At 40.7% G+C, this 21494-nt stretch overlaps 2 protein-coding genes across 4 annotated transcripts; one reads left to right on the top strand and one right to left on the bottom strand.

The window, feature by feature from the left end:
* Positions 1-5885: 5885 nt before the first annotated feature.
* LOC122335482 (protein FAM104A) lies at positions 5886-8447 on the bottom strand. 3 transcript variants are annotated; one of them, XM_043233373.1, is made up of 4 exons: positions 8317-8447; positions 7914-8048; positions 7547-7658; positions 5886-6854 (listed from the first exon to the last, which is right to left on the bottom strand). In XM_043233373.1, the coding sequence occupies exons 2-4, from the start codon at positions 7991-7993 to the stop codon at positions 6627-6629; spliced, it is 420 nt and encodes a 139-aa protein (XP_043089308.1). In that variant the 5' UTR covers positions 7994-8048; positions 8317-8447; the 3' UTR covers positions 5886-6626. The 3 variants fall into 3 exon arrangements, with proteins under 3 accessions (XP_043089308.1, XP_043089315.1, XP_043089302.1); XM_043233380.1 differs by having other exon boundaries at positions 7914-8043; positions 8317-8441; XM_043233367.1 differs by having other exon boundaries at positions 7914-8436.
* Positions 8448-9329: 882 nt separating this feature from the next.
* hid1a (HID1 domain containing a) lies at positions 9330-21466 on the top strand. The gene is made up of 19 exons (XM_043232707.1): positions 9330-9491; positions 10523-10672; positions 11877-12047; positions 12964-13086; positions 13326-13432; positions 13620-13736; positions 14845-15052; positions 15185-15241; positions 15329-15469; positions 15545-15635; positions 16213-16364; positions 16460-16538; positions 16840-17004; positions 18391-18618; positions 18732-18877; positions 18954-19046; positions 19864-19955; positions 20039-20197; positions 20517-21466. The coding sequence occupies exons 1-19, from the start codon at positions 9426-9428 to the stop codon at positions 20578-20580; spliced, it is 2409 nt and encodes an 802-aa protein (XP_043088642.1). The 5' UTR covers positions 9330-9425; the 3' UTR covers positions 20581-21466.
* Positions 21467-21494: the final 28 nt, after the last annotated feature.

The raw sequence follows: 21494 nt of genomic DNA, 5'->3' as shown, positions 1-21494 counted from the left end.
AGAAAAATAACAAAAAGATGGCGTGTTTGTATGTGTTGGGAGCGCTGATCTGTTTTGCTCTCGGCATGAGTACGGGTCTCTCACTGAAGCAAAACGCGGGAGTGCAGGCCACTTATTAAAACACTGACTGCACTGACTGTTGCTGCTACATGATAAATGTATTTAATAAAGGCTTCACACTGCCTGCATTTGCCTCCATTTAAAGTTGCTTTCATTGCAGTGTTATGGTACCCTCACCGTGCCAGTAAAAACGAGGAGTGCACGCGTCTAACACGCTATGTTATTAGCAAAGAACAACACATGCCGACGCCGTTGGGTTTTGATGTGTTGTCGGACTATTCTAGTATGAAATGATAGTCAATTTAAAGGTTTAATGCTAAGCATCACGTGAATGTCTCAAACAGACAGTGCTAAGGAAAGTTACTTTACTCCATCAATTGCATTAGTAACTTAAAGCAATGGGTAATGCTTTTGGGTTGCTTATTTGTTTTTAATAACAAAAAATCCAAAGGTTATATTTTTGGCAACGGTGAAGGCCCTTTCGCACCAAAAGTGAAATTAATAAGCCTCAGGCTGAAGAAACTGCCTCTCTCTGCATCTCGCTCCCAATTTCTTTCAACATGAGTACAGGAGAGCTGTCAGTGAATGAATGGGAAAAAAAGTAACCCATTTGAAAACATGCACTCAAAGGTTCTTTACTGGCATCCGTGGTTCTGTGAAGAACCTTAAACATCCATGGAACCTTTCGAACGCAGAGAAGGTTCTTTAGGTTTTTAAAATGTTCACTAGGGAACCTTTTTAAGAGTGTTGCTCAGATGTTGTACTCTAGTCGCTTGAAAAAAACCAACCTAATTGCGCAACTGATGTTACTTGTACCCCAACATTGCTAATAAACATCTACAAAACCTGCTCGACGACTTCTTTTTGGAAAAGAATAAATATGTTGCGAGCCAAAATAATGTTGCACTGCATGGTCCCAGATTGTGTGTTCTGATTAATGCCCATCCTCTGCCCCTGTATCCATGTGCCTTCAGCCGTAATGTGGCCATGCTTTGGGGGCCTATGTTTTATTAATTTGAAGATGAGCTCAGCTATTGATGGGGTTGGCAGCCCATGGGTTCAATTAGGATAATATGGGGAGTGGAGGAGATTATGGGCTGCTATTTAAGTGGGGGTATATCTCTTCCTGACAGTTATAGTCCAAATGGAACAAATTGCACCTTGTCTGCCGCCAGTGTGCAGCGCAGGAATGAGCGCATGGTTACTACACAGATGGGACATGCCAGATCTGCCCTGCATCTGAACACGAGACATTTATGTGCGTCTTTACAGATCGGTGTGAAAACACTGAAATGCTCTTAAAAGTAAAGACTCTTTAATGGTTCCTTACAGCAGCCTTGTCAAGAAACTCATTTGGCTCTATATAAAGGCCTTGATCTCTTCAGTGGTTCTTTAGAGATGGAAATGTTCTTGGTGTTACATTTATAGGTTCTTCAGATCAATGTATGGAACGTCTATAGTTATATATAGAACTCACATACGGAACTCAAAGTTGATCTTGGACACCTACTTGCTGATTCTCTGATTTTCTCTCTATTTCCAAAAAGAACAAGAAGCAGCTAGACATTAGCTAAGTACCACACATATTCTACATGACCTTATTCTACATCCCTAGTCCTACCCAATACTTGATCTTAATTACTTTACTAACTATTGATAAACAGCAAATTAGGAGTTTATTGAGGCAAAGGTCATAGTTAATTGTTTGTTAATGGCAAGAAGCTAGGTCCTACTATGTGTATTTTTACTATTGGTCATGTCTTCATGTGAAAGAACTTGAACTCTGAAACACCACGAAATTCACTTGAGCCTTGATATTGTGTGTCTGACCGGCATTTAAGTTTATAGACATTTCCTTACCTAAACACAAACACACCGATTCAAACTACAGGTAAAACATGAGACTAGCATGGGAAATACCTTCTTATTAATTCAGTAGGGCCCTATTTTTATGGACTTTTCTTAGTGTTATGCTAACAGACCTTACGGCCTGTTGATGGATCGTGAACACGTGGCATGAGACAAACGTCTGGATGTCTTCATACGTTGTTTTACACCGTTTAAACCACATTGTTTAAGTACTTATCTATCTAAAGCAGTAGCAAAAGAAAAAAGCTGACCCACAAGCCCTGAAAGTCAGCCAAAACAAACAAAAACAGGCATGTAAAAACACCTCTGGACGAATACGGCACACAAGCCACTTCAGCGAGCCCGTCACTCAAAAACCAGTCAGGAAAAGCTGGTCTTTAGCTGATCGAGAGCTGGTTTAAGCTGGTCCTGAGAAACTAGCTCCTGCTCAGGACCGGCTTACACCGTGTACTAACTGTGCCGCGATAAAAGGTTATCTTTTCCATGTTAATCATTGTTTTCAGACGTCGCGGGAGAAACAACAGCATACAAAATATAAATAATATTAGGTTATTTAAAGTTAAGCATGTCTAATATGAGTTCAAATATCATATTGCGTGACCTTACAGCCACAATGAAAGCAACAACGGCAAATTCGAGCAAAGTGAACTCACTGCGAACCAGCAAATGTATTCCGTAACAGAGATGTCATCACCAGTCACTTTAATGATGTTAAAAAGCTTTAATATTTATTAATTAGATTATAAATGTATCAATTTCGGCGCGAGAGCTCGGGCGCAGAGAGAGCCCGCCCACGCACGCTTCTGATTGGCTGCGATATTTGATCGATTGCGTCGCGTCTGGCGCGGAAACACAAATAGCTTAAATCGCTAGAAAATAAAACTAATTTAGGTTTCTCAACACGATGGCATTCCTAAAGCAACAGTTTATCCAAAACTTTACTCACCTTCAATGTCTTCCTGTAGGACTTTTTTTTTTCTAGAGCACAAAAGTAATTTCCAAAAAAGAAACGCCACACAAGTGCTATATTCAAAGTCTCCAGAAGCCATGCAATAAGCGAAGATCATGGTTCATTTTAAGTTATTATTCCCTGATTTTATTCACATTTGCCTTTACTCAAATATGACATGACACAAATTTAAAAATCCAAAACTCTTCAAAATAAAAAGTCAGACGATTCGTCAGGGCGAGCAAATTCACAAAATGTTGAACTCTTTCTTTTTGTCGGGGTTGCTGGACCAGGGTTTCGTGTACAGCGTTTATTTGATGAAATAGAAGACGCAGAAGCTGTCCCCTCAACGCATTGTGTGAAACTGAATAGGGCACATATTAAACATAGACCCTGAGACAGGCACGGTGTGGCAGCTATACAGAGAGAGTCTATAAAGACTGAATCCATTCGCTTTATGTAACAGAACTACGGAGGAGACATTGAGACGGTCTAACAGCTGTGTTTGGCCTTGTTCAGCGCCCGCTCTTCTTTCTGTCTCCCAAAGTGTTCACCGTCCGTGAGAGTTCACGCTGGTGACCGGACGGATGACCCCGTCTTTTAACAACAGGAGGGGTTTGAGGGTTGCTTTTGGAGAGGGTTGTAAAAGACAAGATCCGACGAAAATTAGGAAGACACTAAAAACGCTTTCAGAGACTTTGCACTCAACTTTATTCAATACTGTAAATTATAAAAAAAAACAATACTGTCGCTTTGCCTCTTATGATCAATGCATAAAATATTAGAAGTGCATGAGATATTATTAATACAGATGCTTAAACGTGCATTCGAAAACAAACGAAGTATTTCCCCTTTATTATGTTTTCAGTTGCTTCCTTCGTCTAGCAAGCTAACAACTTAGCCTAACTAGCTATCATATCTGGTTAAGAGAACTCTTTGATCGGCTAACAGGTAATCACAAGCAAATCATTTTACAAGCTTAACCAATCAGAATCAAGGGCCGAAACGATTATTTTTGCCATTTTGTCGATCATCTTGTTTTCTTGTGCTTTGATCGTGTTAGGATCAGAGAGCCCTCGGGTTTCGTCAAAGCATCTTAAATTGCGATCCGAAGGTGAAAGAAGGTCTTACGGGTTTGAAACAACGCTATTCATTTTAAAAATGTACAATTTTTGGTGTGAAATCTCCTTTAAAAAAAAAAAAATCGAATGATTTGTACGTGTAATGTGTTTCAACGCTATCCTGTGGAGAGTTAATATAACCTCCATTTAGCTGAGGCAAGGTATGCATGTGATTTCTACGAGAAGCCCTAAACACTTCCCAGAAGTGTTCGTCAGATATGAGATTATAGTCATCCCAATCATTAACGTGTCCGTCTGACAGCAGAAAGCGTTTGCACCTCTCTCCCCTGCGGTTTTCCAGGGTATTCCTCTCCTCTCCGCACGGAGTCCAGTGAAGGTAATAAGGCTTTAATGACAGGAGTGGCCAGTCATTAGCTGGAGTGTTTGGGATGGAGGAGGCCTCGGAGAGCTTTTTTCCACCGGTGGAGCAGATGTTGGTGTTGGCTCGCGATGGAAGACCAGCAGCTCTTGCGCCAACTTCGCACCAATCCAACAAGCTACCTAAACAGCCCGCTGAAGAAAAGTACCCAAACTGTAAACTTTGTGTACGGAGAGCGACTATCTGGGAAACCCCCTCGTGGTGTGACTGGATGGGAAGACGGGGGAAACGAACGAGGGATTGGAGATGCTGAGATGTTTATCAAGAGAGTAAATCGCACGTAGAATCACATGTTGATTTCGTTGGCCCTGCTGAATATGCGCGTGGGTCTTATAAAGCGCTGTACCCTGTATGTTGTCTGCAGCCTCTGGTTTCAGGAGCGGGACAAGGACCAAAGGGCCTTGAGTGTAACCCAGATTTTAACGGTGGATGGTAAAAATAAAACGACGTATGCGCGGCAGACACCGGAACAAGGACAGCTGATTTAACTCTCTCCTTCCCCGATATCAGTCCACGTATTTTTTTTAGCTTTTTAGTCATTCGTTTAATATTACAAATAAAGCAACCGTTTTCACTCTCACAATGGATTTGAAGGATTCTGCTGCCACCTGCTGGTATGTTATTGTGATTCTTTAAAAAGGGCGCGGATGCAATTGTGATGAAGCACTGTACGTTTTAGTTGAGTAGAATTTAATAAAGCATCGGTTAATGGTTTTCTTCACACGCACTTAGATTCTCGTAGCTTTGTAAAATTACACTGATGCATTTCCACCTTCAGGTCTATAGACAGTCAGACAGATGAACAGAGAGAGGTCTCAGAGGTTTGGAACGACGCAAGGGTGAATAATTCATCAGAATTTTCAGTTTTGGGTTAGGTATCCTATGTTTAAGTTATTGTTAATCACGTTTAGTTAAAAATTACAGAAGACTTAAATCGTTGTTAGAGACGGGCTTCTACGTAAAAATAGAAAACATACATTTTTAGATTGCTGCATCCTGGATTTGAAGTTTTTAAATCTAGTTCGGTATCAAATATCAAGTATAGGAGAATCCATTCTAAATCAAGGCTGCCTTTCTTCTTCTTCTTCTTCTTCTTCTTCGCAGTGCTGATAAACTGATCCGGGGTCATTCCGGAGACATCTATCATGCTCGCGCAGTGAAGGAAGGCCCGCGCTTTCTGCAGGAGCTCTAATGAGGACGGGGAGCCGTGCTTACCAGAGGCAAATTAATATATGTAATCTGTTACGCAGCGCGACGTGACAAGACAAGGACATGTAGTGCTCTAATTAAAGTGACCTTTCCCCACAACTCCTTGAAGCACAGGTCATCTCTCATTAATGCCCGGTCTGGCACGGAGCTGTAATTCACAACATATCCAGAAAATAGAAGACTTCTTTTTTTTTTTTCTCCCTTGCCACTGTCATTTATTACATGCATGTACCAATACAGGAATATATAGTAGGAGAACTTCCCAGGATTTTACGGACCAAAGAAGCCAAGCACACGGTTCTGCTCAAGAACATCCATCTTTATTTAGAAATGTAGATGATCTGAATGTAAAATGTAATGTACATCTTTCAATACAAAAAGGTATAGTAAAATAAACGACAATCTTTAAATGCAGAATTCGAACGGCACGCAAAAAAAAAAACCTCCGCGGGGGTCTCAAAGGCCTGATGCCTGGATGAGCAACCGGCTTCGGTGATGGTCGGGGAGGCAAGAGATCAGGCGGGAACCTGAAGATTAGAACGAAATTCCCCCGGATCTGCCCATCGGCGCCGTCTTTGATATTAAACCGACTGGCTTCCTCTACGCACGGCAATGGAGTTCGCCGATCAGATTTGCCGTGTCAATGCCTCCCGTCTACGTGCTCAGCTGAATTGCTATATGGTCCACATCGATATATCCGATCAACATAAATTCCCAAGTGCAAATCCCCACCGAACTGCATCTCGATACAGCCGTTTTCAGAAGAAAAGTACACAGTGTGAAAGTCACAAAAGTTTGCATCGTAGTCAAGCCTTTATTGCTTACAATGAACCCTTTTGTGCTCTGGTTAGTCGAAGAGCTTACAGTACCCAGGGCATGGTTTCCATCCAGTAAAACGCCAACATAACATGAGCTCTAGCGGAGAGATCTAGAAAGTGGGAGCAGGTTTGAATGAGGATGGAGATGAAGAAGTTTTACCCTGTCTTCTAGGGGTCGCTACCGGGTGGGGGGGCTTTGTGTGTGTGTGTGTCCCTGAAAGTCACCTGTGCTTGGACTGAGCTCGGCTCTGTAAGCTGTGGAAATGGGCTTCCCTCAGGACGCGGTTGATGTGCTGGTAGGACAGCGGGTCCGCGGGGTCCGACTGCTTGGAGGCACTGCGGGGACTGCTGTGGGGCCCGACGACGTCCACTCCACAATGGCTGCTGCTGCTGCTGCTCCCTGCGGCGTGATCCGGGCTGCTGATCCAACTGCTCTCGCTGCTGGAAGACTGTGGGGGACCGGACCGTCGGGTTAGCGACAAGGGGAAAAAAAAAATCAAGCGCCCCTGAAAGCAGTTCATATTTCGATTCGCTTTCGGGATTTAGTGTGGAAGAACTCGACTAGTCTGCATAAAGCCAACTCCTCAACCCAGCTGAACACCTCTGGTGTGGCTTTAAACGCGGTCCTCGAGCCAAAAAGCTCATCACCGAAACGCCGATGGCTTGTACATTCGCACAAGAACTGGGACGCCCCCCTCGTGCAGAACGGAAAACGACAACAGAGATGAAGACGTAATTCATTTATTGAAAAATCGGTTTCCATCGGTTGCAGCGGTTTTGGAAGTGTCCGAAATGACTGCATCCGCACGGACAGCTCACTGGTGTTTGGTGATGAGATTTTGGCTTTGTCCCCTCCCCCCCCTTTCGGCCAAACCCTTTAAGTAAAATATAGAATTATATGGATACATTTTTAACACTACACTTTTTCGATTATTTTGGTGCAATACCAGTAAAAGCTTGAACCTATCCCGCAACCCACGATTTCATAAACGAATGTGAAACTTTAATTATTAGCTTCTCATCAACCATTTTTAGGAGAACACTTAAAGGCTTTAAAAACAGCTTTTAAAGACAATGGGTGCGGCACTAAGACGTTCGGATGGGTGCAGTTAAATGACACGAAGTTAACTGCATTTCCTACCTCAGACTCCCACGATTCTCTACCCGTCTCCGAGCTCTGGAGGGCTGAACTCAGTCGTTTGGCCTGAGGCATCCGAGCATCTTCATCATCACCTTCGGCGCGCTGACGTTTCCTTAACAGCAAGCATCACTACAGGTTAAAGACTTCTGACACTTCTAAAGCAGCACCTCAACACCGATGGCACACATTTAATCACTGTGTTGCACCGAGGTTAATGTATTTTATATGCTATATTATATTTGTTGCTACAGTCGAGCACATTTCACTGTCACATTCCGTCTAGGAACCAAAAACGGCCCCTTTGTGATTAATAAAGACGTGCTGTTTTATTATCATGAAGAAATTCATCGGCGGCCTGTAGACCCACCTGTTTTCTGTAAGCATTTCTGCGAATCCCAGAGCAGATGATAACGGTCTCGAATGTTTGAGCGTTTTATCGAGCAGCATTCGCTCCTGGATCAGCTGTGTTGCTCTGATCAACTCCCTGCTGTGTCATGCTACACTGAACACAGCAAAACACATTTAGACACTAAACGCTCTCATCCCTGTCCGAATGAAAGCGAGCTTGTGAATCGGTAACGAGAGGATTATAAATCAAAATGAGTGAAAATCGTGTTTAGCTGATTGTACGGTAATAAACGTGTCAAGCTCTAACGTTAACTCCTCCGGCTAGTCTCTATCATAGCTGGGTGCTAACTGACACTTCACTAGCTGTAAATTCAAGCGTTCTGCTAATTTAACGCTGTAAGTTATTCTTCTTCCAGACTTACTTTCACGAACGTAGCAGATATAATATCGTTCTCTGTACGTATAAGCCGGTTACTCGTTTATTTAATGAGCCTGCGCGACACCAAACAAACCACCGCGGTTGCTGTTATTTACATGCTAGCGCGCGTGCGCGGAAATCAGACTGTAAACACGAGGGCGGCGCGGGATTGGCTAATCGTGCGATGACGTCACGTCCGATACCCACAGCGCTTCTGCTAAAGCAAGAAAAAAATATTTTATTTTTGTCTGGTTCGTCTCCCATACTGCTATTTATTGATTCATTTATTTATTTAGCTAATTTAATGTAATTATTAAAAATGCATATATATATATATATATATATATATATATATATATATATATATATATATATATATATATATATATATATATATATATATATATATATATATATATATATATATATATATATATATATATATATATATGCATGTTTTTAATTTTATGTTTTATTTTAACGCTGAGTGAGTAAACAATTAATGTGTTGGTTTTCCCAGCGCGAGATTTTCCCAGAATCTTCTTCATATCCAAATTGTACTTTTTTTTCCAAAATTGTCCAATGCTTTTCGTCACTTAGATTTTATTAAAAAGTAAATGCTGTAACTATAAATTATGCATTTAGAACATGGGTTGCGATGCCTGTGAAAAGCAAAAAATTCAAGGGGTGAATTAGCTAAACACTGTTTTCCTAGCAACTGCCGAGTGCGTTTGGAATTTATGAATCCTACTATGACTGTGGTAACTTTGAGGGGGCCTTATAAATATTAATTTGAGCCGACTGACGTTGCTTGGTAACCTGTAGTTACGCAAGTTAAATAAGGTTCAAGAGTCAGCTCCGCGTTATCAAGCCTTCATTAATTGACCTGAGGGCCGCTGCCGTTTAGCCAATCGGTTACGCCCACCGACTTGACGTCACACCGCGTAATTAATATTCATGAGACATCCCTGACCATAGTAGGACTGTTAGATCCTCATCCCGGAAGTTTGTGGCTTTAGCGCAGCACCGCCGCCTCCGCAGATGACACACGCAGAGGAGGAGGTGACGGGGATTAGAGCAGAGCCTCATCATTAAACGATCGTATCAGGAAAAATGGGAAATACGGACTCGAAGCTGAATTTCAGGAAGGCGGTGATACAGCTGACCACGAAAACACAGGTTTGTGTCTTCGGTGTTATTCGAGGCTGTTATTAGGAGCGCTTGTGTGTTTCCAGATGGAGACTGCGCCTCAGATCAGACCTCTGCAACACCAGAACCATCAGTGAAATAAAAGCAGAATTTAGTCGTCTTATATACGTGCGCACGGCTGCGGCGGCCACTGGTGTTTAAATCAGAATAATTTGTTTACCTCTAATATATATAAGACAGCAGTACAGGTGTCACGTGTTTATCTACAGACGCGAATGTCTGCGTTATGTTGCTCGTTCATGTAGAACTTCTTCGTTTTTGACAAAAATCGTAATAATTTCTTACAAGTGAAAATGCAGGATCAGATAAACCTAAATAAAATAATCAATTTTATTCTATTGTTATTATTAAAAAAAAAGAAGACTAATTTAATTAGAGCTACGAGAGCATATCTTTAATATAACTGTATTTTATGTATATATTCTTTCAGTCGCTGTAAGTATGAACCTCCTTGTTAAACTATAGCATTTATTTTATTTTATTGTTGTTTGCTTGCTGTTGTTTTTTGATGTTTTTTGTTGTGTTTTTGTATACGTAAGAAATCGTAAAATGAGATGATGACGTAAGTTAGACCCCGCCCCTCCTGGCGTGACGTCTATAACGGTCAACTCATCCGATATTTTAATACTAAGTGTTTGCGGGGTAAATATAAGAAAATATAATGCAATATTATATTTAGAAATATTTGACGTAATCGCTCAGTACAGGCTCACAACACCGCATGTATAATAATTGTTAAAACGATTGTAAAATGTTGTTTTGTTTATTTGAAATATGCAATAATCAACTGTTTCTTGTTCTCTGCAGGGTCAAGGTGGTTGCGTTGTTATTTTTAGCTGTTAATTAAATATTGATGTGATTTATGAATTCAGTGTTTGTGTAAGCCCAGCTGTTGCTTCAGTCTGGCCTGTGTGTGTGTGTGTGTGTGTGTGTGTGTGTGTGTGTGTGTGTTAAAGGATTTACATATGCATTTAAAGAGTGTCCCCCTCACCCGCCCCTAGCCCGTGGAAGCCACAGACGACGCGTTCTGGGATCAGTTTTGGGCCGATACTGCTACCACCGTGCAGGACGTGTTTGCCCTGCTGCCCGCCGCCGAGATCCGAGCCGTCCGGGAGGAATCGCCCTCCAATCTGGCAACACTGTGTTACAAGGTAGCTTTCAGCACGGCTCTGCGTGTGGAAACGTGACACCCGTTACGTTCACATCGATTCGGTGGGACAGGAAAACAGCTGGCGCTTTCCCCTTCCTGTCTCAGTCTCCGGGCTTCCTGTTTGAGGCTGCCCATCAGAAAGCAAGCTTGATTAGAAGTCTTCGTGGCTGTCAAGTGCGCATCCTGCCAGAGGAGTTTGCAAAAGAGAGAGAGAGAGAGAGAGAACAAAAGCATGACATCAGGCCATAAGTAAAGAGATTATGTTGTGTAACAGTATTTAAAAATGATTTAACTTGTATGCACATGAAGTCTGTTTAGTTTCACAACGGCCAAAATGCATTTCACACTTATCCGTATGTCTGAATAACAAAAGCAGATCAAAGGGAATGTTATTTATTTTAAACCCGCGCCCCAAAAAATTCAAAAATGCAATTTTTGGAATAGTTTTATTATAGATGCCGTGGTTTAGTGATAACCGCTGTTGAACATTGATGAATAATAATAATAATTTAGACTTTTTTTCCGGAAAGTACTCTCAAAACACTCAAAAGGGACAATAAAGATTTTAGAGAGTTGCAAAAGATTTCTGTGTCAAATTAATGCTTTGGTTGTGTCCATCAAAACATAAAAAAAAGCATTACGTGACTTTAGTGGCAAAATGAATGATTGAATGATTTCTGAAGCATCGTGTGATATTGAAGTATTCACTGGTTATTGAATATAAAATGTTCATTTTAATTGTGATTAAAAAAATGAGTTTTTTTGTAATGAAACTAAAGAGAAATCTTTTGAAAATCACTGGTTAAAGCGTTGTGTTCAATCATTAATGGATCACATATTAATATTATGCATTTGATATATTTTATCATAGTTTTTTTTTAGAAATCAAATATGATATCTGCAATATGTTGATCTTTTTTGGTTTTAAACAATAAATATTTAGTGTATATTTAGGGTCTATTTTTATTTGATGTAAAAGTAGATGAATGTTTACGTGTATGTTTGTACAGTATATGTACATCCCATTATCATTTTGATTTATGGTTTTGGTTTTAACTGTTTATATCCTGCTTTTATGTTTTTGCTTGCATGATATACCTTGTGGATTAAATACTGCTGAGCAGAAATCAAATAAACTCAAAAACCGGGGCGTTCTAATATTTGCATACAGTCGGTGTGTTATGTGTATCTGTGTTTTGTCACAGGCGGTGGAGAAGTTGGTTCAGGCAGCCGAGTCGGGCTGCCCCTCAGAGAAGGAGAAGCAGATCGTGCTGAACTGCACTCGGATGCTCTCTCGAATCCTGCCCTACATCTTTGAGGACCAGGACTGGAGGGGCTTCTTCTGGTCCACAATCCCTGGATCCGGCAGAGCGGGGGTGAGGAGGACGCGCCAGAACTATCGAGTGTACAAAAACGGGCAGGCGGCGTGACTTCAAGCTCGCGTTTAAGCGCAGTTCAGTTCAAAATAGCAGTGAGGGATTAAGAGAAACCTACATCGCTAAAAAAGTAGCACCGATAATCGTCATCAACCGATATTTGATGCGCATTTTGTCGGTAAAGCTGGCTTAATAAACATGGCTTAAGTGAAATCAAGCACCTATACTGCTGATTACAAAACCGGCTTTTCTGACAAAATCCTCGAACATATCAAACCGATAATCGGCCGTTCGTCCCTACTACAAAGCAATTCCAGTGCTTTAACTTGAAATATTATCTTCTTATAATCATTATAATAAGTGCTGCCAAACAATTAATCACGATTAATTGCATCAAAGTTTTTGTTTACCTGATATGTGTGTAAAGAAGAAGAAAATGATATTTATATATTAGATATGTTTATTTGTGATATATTTTCTATTTCAAAAACGTTTCATTTGGATGTGATTTAATCATTAGACTAATTGTAACCAAACGAAACATACAAAATAAAAAGTAAAAAAACAACACGTAATGTTACATTTACAAAAATAGCAGAAATTAAACGGGTACTGTTTCGATTTTTAGTAGCGCTGTCCCGCGATTAATCGCATCCAAAATAAAAGGTTTTGTTTGTATAATATATGGATGTGCACTGTGTATATTTATTATGTAGGCCGGCATATAAAAGCACACGCATACAGCTTGCATTTGGAAAATATTTACCCATCTTTACATGCGTACATATTTATATTCATATCATTTATACATTTCAAATATATACATTACATATTTCTTTTAAATATATACGTGCAAGTGTTTTTGAATGCGATTAATCGCGATTAATCGTTTTTTTTTACACTTGTCTCTGCACAGATGGACGATATGGAGGATGAAGATGAAGGTGCCCGTCCACTGGCGGAGTCTCTCTTATTGGCTGTGGCTGACTTGCTCTTCTGCCCAGACTTCACTGTTCAGAGCCACAAGAAAGGAAGACCCGTGAGTTCAAAAGTTCAAAACGGACGCTTTACGGTCCAGCACCTCTACAACTTAACCGTTTAAAGAGTGAAACCCTGAATATAAAAAGGAAATAATATAATAAGGTACTAAAAATGCGTAGACACTTGTAAGTATGTTGGTTTTAGTTCGTGGAGAACAGCTGGGTAAAGATATAGTAAATAAGTATGCCTTTAAGAGTTAATTCTGTCCCGGATTGAGTTTGTGCGTCTTACTTACAGGACTCGGTTGAAGACATGCAGTCGCTGGACAGCTGTGAATACATCTGGGAGGCCGGGGTGGGTTTCGCTCAGTCCCCTCCACTCAACTACATCCACGATATCAACAGGTGAGAGCGCTTCCCACGGTTGATTGGAGTTTCCATGGTGATCTTTTAATCAGTAACCATGTTTAAAAGCCCGAACCTGTTTTTCCACCCAAACTCGAGATTGAGATCAGCTGTTAAGAGACCAGATGAGTAGTTTATATACGTGTTTCACTCCTCCGTGTGTGTGTGTGTGTGTGTGTATTTATAGGACTGAGCTGTTGAGGTTGCTGCTCACCTGTTTCTCAGAGGCCATGTACCTGCCGCCGACATCTGATAACAGCATTCTCAACCCCTGGGTCACCTTCTTCTGTTCCACTGAAAACAGGTCAAACAGAGCACTCCCCAATCAAACACCCGGAGACTTACTAGCGCTGTTTGCAAAGTTAATCCCCTAATCCTGAGCTTTAAACGCTAGACGGTAAACTTCAGTATGGGTGCTTTTGATTTGGGCCTGGAGGAAAACGTGTAGCCAGCAACATCGCAGCCACCGCGTAGAAGTACACTTAAACTAATTCTCAGTCGTTTACAATCGCATGCTGACTCTCAGAATAGTCTGTTAGGCTGGGTTTGGGGTTAGTAGAATAAGTTGACATGTACTTGCAAAGTTTCTGTTAACATTGTTTAAAAAAAAAAAAAAAAAAAAAAAAAAATACTTTTGTCATATCTCTTCGTTGCAAATTTGAGCAAATCTTAAGTTTTTAAATCTTTTGAGGTTTTTAAATCAAGATACATTTACATGGGAAGAAAAATTACAATTGCTTTAGATTTTAAGATTTTTTTTATTTATTATACATTAGTAATTAATAATTAAATTTATATATATATTATATATATAAATTAATGTATTTTTTTCAAAGGAAAACTATATTATTTTTTTGCATTATTGTCTTATGATTTTTAATTTGATTGATCTTAATTTTGAAAACAAGACTAAACAATACCTCTCAAGTAAATGAATTTCATCAAGAATGTTAAATATAAAAAAAAAGTGTGTGTGTACAATTTTATTTATTTAATTTTTTTAAAGCAGCGTTACCATTAAATATGTTTTATTCCACAATATTCCACCCTTTAATTAAGAGGCAAATAATAATAATGTAATTTCCTAGAAGACTGCAGCTGAAAGGTCTTAAATGTTATGTAGAAAATACGACACTTTGATCTTTCAAAATATATGCTTTAAAAAATGTTAAATTTAGCTTAAAACAAGAACAATGTCGATAGAAAGTAGTAATTTTGCTTTATAATTCAATGTTGATTTAATATGTTCGCCTATTTGCGCTAGCATCAACCTAACGTTGTCCCGGCAACCATGCAGAGCTCCCTCGTTAATGCATAGCAACACCACACCAACCCTACCAGCAAACACCGCTCACGTTGTCCTCAGCGACACAAAAGTGGGCGTAAACATTGACAGCCTGTGCTTGTTTCAGACACGCTCTGCCTCTCTTCACCTCCCTGCTGAACGTGGTGTGCGCTTACGACCCGGTGGGCTACGGCATCCCCTACAACCACCTGCTCTTCTCTGACTACCGCGAGCAGCTGGTGGAGCAGGCCGTGCAGATCCTCATCGTGACTCTGGAGCACGAGGGCGGACAGCCGTACCGCCCACCCTCCCCCTCCAGCATGGAGGACCAGGATGTAAGCTCGCCACACCCCATAATGTACACATACTACGAATGTCAGTACAAGGATCGGGATCAAATCTGGCTAGACGATAAGTCTAATGGTCATTGTGTGCGCTATACCTTCTGTTTTTCTTTCCGTTCACAGTCCGTTGGTCCAAATAACCTGTTTGTGAATTACCTGTCCAGAATTCACAGGGAGGAGGTACGGAGTTGGCCTTCATCTCAGCATATGTTAAGAAACTCTGCCATTGTCCTCTTGATGCCTGAGCCGTTTTTCTTGCGTCCGCAGGATTACGACTTTGTTCTTAAAGGTTTGGCGCGCTTGCTGACCAACCCACTCACTCAAACATACCTTCCCAACTCAACCAAAAAGATCCAGTTTCACCAGGAACTGCTGGTCCTCTTCTGGAAGCTCTGTGATTTCAACAAAGTAAGAGATTAGGCGCTTGAATGCAGTCCTATCCAAATAATGACTCTGGAAATTCACACGCGTTTCCTGTTGCAGAAATTCCTGTTCTTTGTGCTGAAGAGCAGCGACGTGTTGGACATATTAGTGCCTATCCTGTATTACCTGAACGATGCTCGAGCCGACCAATGTAAGAGTGTAAGAATATTAAAGACGTAGTTCGCCCAAAAAATTAAATATACGGTCATTTACCTCATGTTTTTCCATACACTCATGGCTCCCATGTCCCACACTGCAACAAAAATGTATAAACTGAAGTACATATGAATCCAGCTATTAAATTTTTTGAAGAGACACGATTGCTTCATACAGATTTTTAGACTTTTATGCACATAAAACCCTTGATCTCCCATTCATAGAGCACATCAAATATGGTAAATGAACAAAATTTGGGCAAAATGTACTTTCTTTGGGTGGACAGAAATCTCTCAGGTTTCATTTTAAAAATCAACAAGAAGAGGGCGCAAATGCCCAAATTAGCATTTTTGGGTGAACTATTCCTTTAAGGGTGACACTTTATAGTTTTCCCCCCTTGAAGTCCACTTACTGTGTTTCTTTTGCATCAAAAACGAATCATTTAGTTTTTGTGAACATTTTTGAGTCTTGCTGACCCTTAAATGAAACCTTTACTGTTTTACTGTTACTGTACCTTTTAAGATCTTTATGTAATGAGCTCTTGATGTTGTTGTTGTTCTGTTGAACTTCAGCACGGGTCGGTCTCATGCACATCGGCGTCTTCATTCTGCTGCTGCTGAGCGGAGAGAGGAACTTCGGTGTGCGTCTGAACAAGCCCTACTCGCTTCATGTCCCCATGGACATCCCTGTGTTCACGGGCACACACGCCGACCTGCTCATCGTGGTGAGGCCCTTCGCTTTTACAGTTCTCGCGAAAGCACCTGGTTTGACTATAGAAATAAGTTGTTTTGAACCTCTGAAAACCGGTTGTGTCCGAAGGTTTTCCACAAGATAATAACCAGCGGCCATCAGCGTTTGCAGCCCCTCTACGACTGCCTGCTCACTATCGTGGTGAATGGTGAGTATTAGTAGCGTCTGGGTTTGTACAGGGCTTCGCTTGGATTCAGATTGTTATCTGTTGTTGCGCCAGAAGGGCAAAAAAAACGGAGGTGACCCCTCTCGTTTGGCGAGAGACTACGTGATGTATTCCATTTAGGGTGAGGTCATTTTTATCAAGGAGAACGAGTTCGGCGGTTTCCTGAGGTCAAAAAGGGATTTATCATATTGGAATGGTCAGAGTAATGTTGAGTGGACGCTTACTGTTTGGTGTCTGACCATCAAGCACTGTGTTCGTCACATAATACCTTGTCCTTGTTTAGTGTCCCCTTACCTGAAGAGTCTTTCCATGGTTGCGGCCAACAAGCTCCTTCATCTCCTGGAGGCGTTTTCCACCAACTGGTTTCTGTTTTCTGCACCTCAGAACCACCATCTGGTCTTCTTCTTGCTGGAGGCCTTCAATAACATCATTCAGTACCAGTTCGATGGTAAGCTCGACCCTCCCGTTCGTCTTTGCCAGATGAATTCTCACTTTGAAGAAGAGTTTTAGACATTCTCTGGTTTTATAGAAGTGCATGTGGTACTTTTATCGGCGAACTTTCAGTGTACGTGTCTGGCTGCTAAAAGGTCACACGAAGATGACTCCAAACAGGTTTTCTATTAAAGGACAATGTTTGACCTCTGAAATTGTTTTTTCAGTTTCATTTATTGCCTTGTTAGGGCAATTATTGTAATTATCTTATTATATAATTACCTTAGTAACTAGTAAACCAAATATTTAAACGTAACCAATTTATTCACACAGTCAGAATACTGTAGACTGTTTCGAATAATTTTTTATCAGCATCTATGAAAGCCATTATTATGCTTCAAAGCTCTGGCATGGCATTCTTTATTTCTAAAGACATTTACACAAATCAAATGTCTGTATGAAGTATATCATTTTAAAATATATAAAAATGGTTATTAAAAATGATAATAAATAATATACAAATATCCCTTAGCATTTTTCAGTGCTGGATGTCTACACATAGTTGGGTAGGATAAAAATTTGTCCATTTTTATCTGGACAAAAATGTTAATGTAAAGAAAAAAACGAAACTTCAATGGAAACACATCTACCGGTTACCATAATAACTTCACATTTAGCTTAAAAAGTCATGTGACCTCGCGCTGACGGCATAACTCGACTAACCAGCAGACTAATCTTGTTCAGAGATCAATATGTTGTCTATTGTCAAAGTATTTATTTAGGCTTGTCTTACATAACTGCATTTCCAAACAGCTGGCATCTGCTCACTCCGAGGCTCAAGCAATTTATCGTATATGAATTATTATATCCTCCTGGGACCCAGCTTTGGAGTTTTCACCTCTGTAGTGGACATTATATTTTAGTGAATTTCTCTGAGACCTCACATGTCTGGACGTCCTGTACAGAATACGCTCAGGGCTCTTCAGAGATACCAAATGATCCGAAGTTTGACCACGACCGCACCTTCTCTAAAACGTATTTGAAATATGATTATATTTAGCAATTTTCATTTAAATATAAATCATTTTCAAATCGTTTGTCATAAAGCAACATCTTATGAACATGTTAAAGGGATTTCAATCCAAATATGACTTCCTGTTGTGAAACAGGACATTATTTCCTAGTCCTAGTGTCCTTTACAGAGGACATAGAATACATATCATTAAATATGCATTCATTAAATATAATAGTATTAAATAAATATGGAGGCTGAGTTTGTATCGTGTGTTTTGTTGTTCTATGTGAAATGCTTGGATGCTGCAACAAAAATGCCTTCAGCAAATGAATAAAGAACCGAACTGATTTCCTCCCCCGACCCCAACTCTGCTAATGTTTTGATCAGGCAACTGCAATTTGGTGTACGCCATCATTCGGAAGCGCAACGTCTTTCACCAGCTGGCCAACCTGCCCTCCGACCCCGGCACCATTCAGAAAGCCTTGCAGAGGAAGAGGAAGTCTCCAGACGCTATTTCTCGCACCAGTTCGCAGGAGACGGTGTCCATGGAGGGCTCACGGCCGGCTGTCCCTGCCGAGCCCGGCACTCTGAAGGCCAGTCTGGTGGCCATGCCAGGTATCACTGCTTAGTTTACGTGTACCGCATGCTAACTATTAATATTAGCGAAGACCAGTTACCGTGAGACGCTTTGTGTGTAAGTTTTTGATAGACAAGCTGACTCTCTTCAGGCATCGACAAACTGACGGAGAAGTCCCAGGTTTCAGAAGATGGCACTATGGTAGCTGTGCCACAGACGGAGCCCCCGCAGACCCCTGAACACAGCGCCGCGGCTGGAACCAGCGACACGGAGTCCATCTCAGGAAGAGACAATGAGGTTAGAGGAGCAGGCTCGCAATCACATCCGCAACCGGATCTTCGAAGAAGGTGGTAACGTTGTTGTTCCTTCTCAGGACGTCTTCTACACTGAGGCAGAGATGGCAAGGAGACGTCTGTCCAGCTCGTCATCGTCTGCCGTCAGCCACTGGAATCCTAATCCAGACTGGGTAAGAAGACCTTCATCATCACAGCCATGAAAAACTAATAGTCATTGATGCTATAGTGTTTTTGAGCCTGTTTTTGTATAGTATAGCATAACACTTACTTTGGTATTGAATGTTACAACATACTGTAGTATTAACTATAGTGAACAGTTGAACTGTAATAAATACTGTAGTATGCTTCAGTTTGTGCGACAGGAAACTAGTATGTAGTATAATACAGTAGAAAACGTAGCACAGTATTGGGTCGGTTATTGTGTTTACTATACTATAATTGTTATATTAGCATAGCAATTATAGAATTCCCCCAACAAATTAACTTTAATGCAGTATGGTTCAAAAACACTAAATACGGTATAAATTACTATTGTATATTTTATTGTGTTTTACTATAGTACTATAGTATTCTATCAGTGTCCTACAAGGGTCATTTTAACCCCTGAGTTACAAAACTGTTTACCCATCAATGGAAATGGTCATTATTTACTCTCCCTCACATCACTCCATGGAACACAAAATGAACTCGGATGTGGCTAAATAGAGATTTGTCAAATTTCCGCACTTTGTTTTGCACGGAAATAATTCCAGCTTACAGGTGGGTGAGTAAACAATGACCTTTGAGTCATCTCAGTCCCGCGATATATAGTTTGTCGATCTTATTCCATATTTTGCCTTTTTGTATGAGTATATTTGTCGTTTGGGAATTTTTACAAAAACGCCTTAGCAGAAAAACATCACAAGCGTGCATATTTTAAGATATTTTAAGTTCAGTTGAGAACCAGCGTTTTAGGGATATAGTCCTAAATGAATCCTGATATCGCAGGTCCTGTCCTGGAAAAGCAAGCTCCCGCTGCAGACCATCATGCGCTTGTTGCAGGTGCTGGTGCCGCAGGTGGAAAAAATCTGCATCGACAAGTAAGCGAAGAGTTTGTCGTTGACTAGCTGTGTGTAGTTTGATCTGCTGCTGTGAAATATAAAAAAATATGTTTTTAAATAAGGGGTCTAACGGATGAGTCGGAGATCCTGAAGTTTCTCCAGCACGGCACTCTAGTGGGTCTTCTGCCTGTGCCCCATCCCATTCTTATCAGGAAATACCAGGCTAACGCAGGAACTGCCATGTGGTTTCGCACGTACATGTGGGGGGTCATTTACCTGCGGTGAGTATGATGTCTCTAAGTGGCTCTAAGTGGAAACGGAATATAAATTTTGAATGTTCAATTTAAAATGTGGGTTTTTATTAAACATTCTGTACGCAAAAAGTAACCTAATTGTCGACTAACCTTTTTTTTGAGTGATTTTTAGCAAATAGTAGACTGATAGAGATAGGGTTAGAATAGGTACATCTTCTTTGTACATCAACTTTGTAGTGCGCCTATGAATGATTCAGAGGTCAAATATATCCAGTATGTGTTTTTGTCAAGTATAATTCAGTTCAATAACAGAGTTTTAACATCGTTCCGTCTTTTTTCGCTGCAGTAATGTGGATCCACCCATCTGGTACGACACAGACGTGCGTCTCTTCGAGATCCAGAGGATGTAAGAATGAGCCGTAACCCGTCGGTCCCCGAGACTTCATCTTGCCTTGTCATTTCGCTTTATCCCGTTCATAGACTGTGAGACTCCACAAGAAGTGCCCATAGCTGCCGGTCGGCCTATCGGTTTGCCCCGTTTGCTCTGGCTGGTGTACAGATGATAAAGCGTCTAAATATAAACCATGCACTCTGATAGTAAAAGCGTACTGTGCTCAGCAGCTTAGGCAGCCCGGACATGTGAAACTCTCTCACTGTGGTTTTTATAGGAACAAGGTGCTTGTCATAAGAAGGAATGTTATTTATAGCGTCGAAAAACCTTAGAGGAAGTCGTTAGATTAGAAGCGTGGACGAAGACCTCTAGATTGTATTATCACCACAAGGGGGCGATCTAGCTAAATCCTCTTTTTTTTTGTTATCTGTAAGGACGTGTGTTTACGTGCATATTCTCAAACTTCACTGGTCGGGTAGGAAGAATTAACCGGATGAAAAATGAACAGAAAATCAGCAGCTGGTTTAGATTACTTCCACGAGTATTCATATATATCGTTTTAAAGTATTATATCGCAGTTGTTTGATGGTATATAGCCTACCAATATCTCTATTTTCGTCTGCATATCAGTTTTGCTAATGAGATACTGTAAATACTGCTTGCCGTTTAAAGTAGAAATGCTGTCTACGTACATGAAAAATACGAAGCTATCTAATGTTGTCAATTACTGAATTTCTGCATATGTTCATCGTATTGTTTTAAGTGCCGATGGCTGTAAACGGATTGTTTTTCTTCGTTTGTGGCAGTATTTATAAGACAGCTTGCGGAACGGATTTGTATATGTATTTTAATGTTTGTGCATTTGTGCAAAAATTGTCCAAATATATTTAGAAGATGTAGAGAAACACGCTCGTCGCGTCACGCTTCCCGTTC

The sequence above is a fragment of the Puntigrus tetrazona genome, chromosome 3 (assembly GCF_018831695.1).
Source record: "Puntigrus tetrazona isolate hp1 chromosome 3, ASM1883169v1, whole genome shotgun sequence".
NCBI lineage: Eukaryota > Metazoa > Chordata > Actinopteri > Cypriniformes > Cyprinidae > Puntigrus > Puntigrus tetrazona.
Note: the sequence above shows the minus strand (reverse complement) of the source record. Positions and strands in the feature narration are given on the sequence as shown.

Bases quoted from the DNA above. Each gene is read 5' to 3' on its own strand.
- LOC122335482 (XM_043233373.1), bottom strand. From the start codon at position 7,993: ATGCTGCTCGATAAAACGCTCAAACATTCGAGACCGTTATCATCTGCT. The intron at 7,659-7,913 runs GTGGGTCTACAG...CTTGCTGTTAAG, and splicing joins GAAATGCTTACAGAAAACAG to GAAACGTCAGCGCGCCGAAG. The intron at 6,855-7,546 runs GTAGGAAATGCA...GGTCCCCCACAG, and splicing joins GAGAATCGTGGGAGTCTGAG to TCTTCCAGCAGCGAGAGCAG.
- hid1a (XM_043232707.1), top strand. From the start codon at position 9,426: ATGGGAAATACGGACTCGAAGCTGAATTTCAGGAAGGCGGTGATACAG. The intron at 12,048-12,963 runs GTGAGGAGGACG...GTCTCTGCACAG, and splicing joins CTGGATCCGGCAGAGCGGGG to ATGGACGATATGGAGGATGA. The intron at 15,636-16,212 runs GTAAGAGTGTAA...GTTGAACTTCAG, and splicing joins CGATGCTCGAGCCGACCAAT to CACGGGTCGGTCTCATGCAC.